The sequence below is a fragment of the Triticum dicoccoides genome, chromosome 3B (genome assembly GCF_002162155.2).
Source record: "Triticum dicoccoides isolate Atlit2015 ecotype Zavitan chromosome 3B, WEW_v2.0, whole genome shotgun sequence".
Taxonomy (NCBI): Eukaryota; Viridiplantae; Streptophyta; class Magnoliopsida; order Poales; family Poaceae; genus Triticum; species Triticum dicoccoides.
Genome location: NC_041385.1, coordinates 28,973,849 through 28,977,479, shown reverse-complemented (window position 1 = coordinate 28,977,479; position 3,631 = coordinate 28,973,849). Strand labels below are relative to the sequence as shown.

The 3,631-nt window shown below is 54.4% G+C and overlaps 1 protein-coding gene across 1 annotated transcript; it reads right to left on the bottom strand.

Annotated features, from left to right (window-relative positions):
- Positions 1-335: 335 nt before the first annotated feature.
- Positions 336-2,742, bottom strand: LOC119274520 (calmodulin-binding protein 60 B-like). Its single transcript, XM_037555224.1, has 5 exons — positions 2,429-2,742; positions 2,251-2,326; positions 1,602-2,145; positions 1,019-1,504; positions 336-915 (listed from the first exon to the last, which is right to left on the bottom strand). The coding sequence occupies exons 1-5, from the start codon at positions 2,518-2,520 to the stop codon at positions 785-787; spliced, it is 1,329 nt and encodes a 442-aa protein (XP_037411121.1). The 5' UTR covers positions 2,521-2,742; the 3' UTR covers positions 336-784.
- Positions 2,743-3,631: the final 889 nt, after the last annotated feature.

Below are 3,631 nucleotides of genomic sequence, written 5' to 3'. Positions count from 1 at the left end.
CTTCTCACTGCTTACTGCCAATTTGGTTTCGCAGGGTCCTTTTATCAAACAGAGAGCTTTGTTGTTATAGATCTGGTTTTATCAATATTGTAAAACCATCTCTCTCTTCTTGGATATGAATGTGTCTGGATTTGAGTAGTAATCTTTTTTCTAAAACAGGGTTTTTCATCATATACTATTTTCATAATGCATCTCAAATTTCTTCTTCGAAATCATATATTTTTTCATCATAGAACGCTCGATTTCTAGCTGGTCAATATCTGCATTATCTCACCTTGGAGTCTTGTTCATTCAACCAGAGCATGAAAATGTTGGGAAACCAAAGACAAGTAGTATGATTGTTCTGTACAAAAAGGCAAGTTTGTGTTCCCTTTATTGAGACTTGGAATTTACAAGACCCATAACTTGTGGAAATGCTAGAAAAGGTGAAGTTGCCACCCCCAACATTACAAGCGACACCATCACCATGGACGCCCAACACACGCCTACAACTTTGCAGAAGACAATGAAACTACAACAAAGCATACAAATGAACCAAAGAATTTCACTCGACCGATCGATTGATCGCCTCTTGTCGCCGCCCGCGGATGCTTGAGCACATGCTCGGCGAGCGGCGAGGGCCGCCCAAGTTCACCTAGCCTTAGACTAACTGAACTGAACACTGACACACATTCTTGCGTAGATAGTAGTGGTGGTGATAGTAGTAGTGGTGCTGGTTAATGTACACAGCTCAAGCCCTGCTCCTCCTGCATCTTCATACTTGATGACATTTTAGCCTGCCATGTCAGTACATCTGGAAGCCGAAGCAGCCATTCTGGTCGGGGAGCTCGTCGACGATCTGGAGGTCCAGCTCCTGGTTGCTCTGGAACCAGAGCGGCGTCGCCGGAAGCGGCGGCGGCGCGACCGGCGCTGCGTCTGAAAACAAGAGCGTTTTGAACATTAGACATTATAATTCAGAAGAAAAGCAGAGCATATTTCAGGAGCGGAAGGAATTGTGGTCAGAGGACGTGTTGCTTACTCTGCAGCATTGGGAGGCTGTTGCTGCTGCTGCTGGCGTGGAGGAGCATGGCGGCCGGCAGGGGCTCGGCCTCCTGGAGGCTGTGCCGCTGCTCGAACGCCTCCACGAACAGCTGATGCACGTACGCCTTCTGGGCCCTGGTGAGCTGCTGCGCCGCGCACTGGACGCCGGCGAACTCGAGCCTGACCAGCTGGCAGAGGGCGTTGACGTAGACGGTGGCGCCGTGCTGCCCGGCGTACGCGTACACCTTGTCGCCGGCGTCGCACGTCCTGGCGTGGCTCGTGGTCACCTCCCACATGCGGTCCGTCATGCCGTCGCCCATGATCGCGCGCAGCATTTCCGGCTTCACGTTGAGCATCCGCACGAACTCCTGCACGGTCTCCACGCCGTTCTGCCGCAGCTTCCGGTGGAAGGCCCCCTCCTTGCCGATCTTCTCCAGCCGCCACACGTCGTCGGTGAGCGCCGGCGGGTAGTGCTTCCGGTACACTGCAAGCGTACAGCACAGAGATAATGAGCACGCGCAGTTCACGTCAAATTTGAGCGCAAAAAGAGAGACAGAGCGTCGGAGTTCGCGTCGACGTACGTTCACCGCGGTGATCACGGACGTTGAAAGCATCGGTCATGGCCTCGGCGACCCTGCCGCCCTCGTAGCTTCCCGGCACCACGCGCGCGCCGATGCGGAACTTGCGGCAGCGGACCCAGGAGGAGTTGTCGGTGAACTGGAGGTCGTTGACGACGGCGCGCCCGTCACGCATGGTGAGGCCGACGTCGCCGGTGAGGAGCGGGCGCTTCCCGGCGCGCTCCTTGACGACGCCTCGGGCGAACTCGCCGGTCGTCCAGTCCTCTCGGCCGTCCGGAGGGAAGTCCCCGAAGAGCGGCACCAGCTCGACGCGCATGAACTGCGGGAGCGCGCCGCAGGGAGACCCGGTGACCGCCTCGACGAGGACCACCTGGAGTGGCTCGCCGTTCGCGTCCTCGATCTTGCTGCCGGTGAAGATCGGCAGCGCCGGCGGGCGCAGGAACGCCAGCCTCCACGCCGGCCGCTCCGCCGCCGGCGGCGTCTCCGGCGAGGACCTCTCGATGTACCGCGGGCTGCGCACCAGCCCCGCCTGGATCTCCTCCTGCACCTGCGCGCGCGCCACCAAGAAACGGAGCAACCGGTCAGAACACTCGATTCCAAGAACAGAGCAAGCATCGAGACAAGCAGCAATCTGGTGAACGGCTCTGCTTACCACTCGGCGCAGGAGAGGCTCCAGCACCAGGAACACACTCTGCACCTGCTTCATCACCATGGCCTCCCGGATCACCCTGGAACCCCAAACGCACGCACGCCATGGAATCAGCAAAGACCTCCATGGATGAACAGAACACACGACGAACCAAGAGGCGGCGGGCTGGAAGGAAGCTCACGTGGAGAAGGAGACCGAGCGCTCCATCCGCTTCTTCTCGGGCTGGTCGGGGTCCTGCTCGAAGCCGTCGTGGAGCCGCTTGTGAGCCGCCATGTCGATCGCCGGCGCCGCTGCTCAAGTGCAAACAAACTACAGTTTCTTTCGCTCTCTCCTCCTCGTCGGCGTATCTATTTTCTGGAGCTGGAAGGAGAAGGAGAGGGAGAGAGGGTGGATGTGTGGGTGTGTTTTGCCTCGAGAGGACGAGGGGTCGGCCGGCTTATATAGCCGCCGCAATGGCGGAAGGGGCGGGAAGGTGAGGGGAAGGTTCCGGGAAGGTGTGAGGAAGAAGGGTTTGCTTCAGTTCGGAGTGCCCGAGCCCGAGTGATGTAATGACCCGATGTCATAGACTGGCTCACGATGCATGGTCAAGTCCCTCTCAACGCGCGTCGCCGCCGGCGGAGCCCTCCGGCGAGCGCTTTCGGCGTGTGCGGCGCACAAGCGGCCGTCGTTGTGTACACAGGTAACAATATTCAGATGCTGACAAATGGATTCTCCAGCATATGTTCTGATCTCACGAGTGAAACATGTGAGGCTCGTTGACACTTTTGGTCTTGGCAACTTTGAGGGGGTACAACGTTCACGGAAAAAAAAAGTGAGCCAAAATGTTTCGAGAGATGTTCAGATATTATTATGAGTATTGAAGCATTGAGTGCCCGTAGTATCTAGGCCTCACATGAACCACCCATGGCAAGCCATGTGAGGTCTAGATGCTACGAGTACTCAATGACTTTAATGCTTTTGTATATATTATCATGACTAGACATGGACTTATATGTTTTGTCATGAACATTAATTGATCAGGACAAGGCATGTGAGGTCTAGATGCTATGAGCACTTCATGATTTTGATCTATTCATATGTATTGTCATGACTAGATGAGTGACACATCAACTCATATGTCTTGAGCATGAACATTGGTTATGACAAGACATGTGAGGCATCGACTCATATGTCTTGTTATGAACACTTATTGGTCATGACAAAACATGTGAGGCATCGACTCATATGTCTTGTCACAAGCACATATAATGCATTTATAAATGGCTCATCGTGCAATTGGCTCAGCATTATATCTGTTATTCTCTCGAGTTATCATGGCCACTTGTGTCAATGAGCAACAAGTGAAATCCAAACATTTGTCGATAAACCTCACATGTGAAGTTGA

Excerpts from the sequence above, each read along its gene's own strand:
- LOC119274520 (XM_037555224.1), bottom strand. The coding sequence starts at position 2,520 with ATGGCGGCTCACAAGCGGCTCCACGACGGCTTCGAGCAGGACCCCGAC. Across the intron at positions 2,327-2,428 it reads CGCTCGGTCTCCTTCTCCAC|GGTGATCCGGGAGGCCATGG; the intron begins GTGAGCTTCCTT and ends TTGGGGTTCCAG. Across the intron at positions 1,505-1,601 it reads CCGTGATCACCGCGGTGAAC|TGTACCGGAAGCACTACCCG; the intron begins GTACGTCGACGC and ends GTACGCTTGCAG.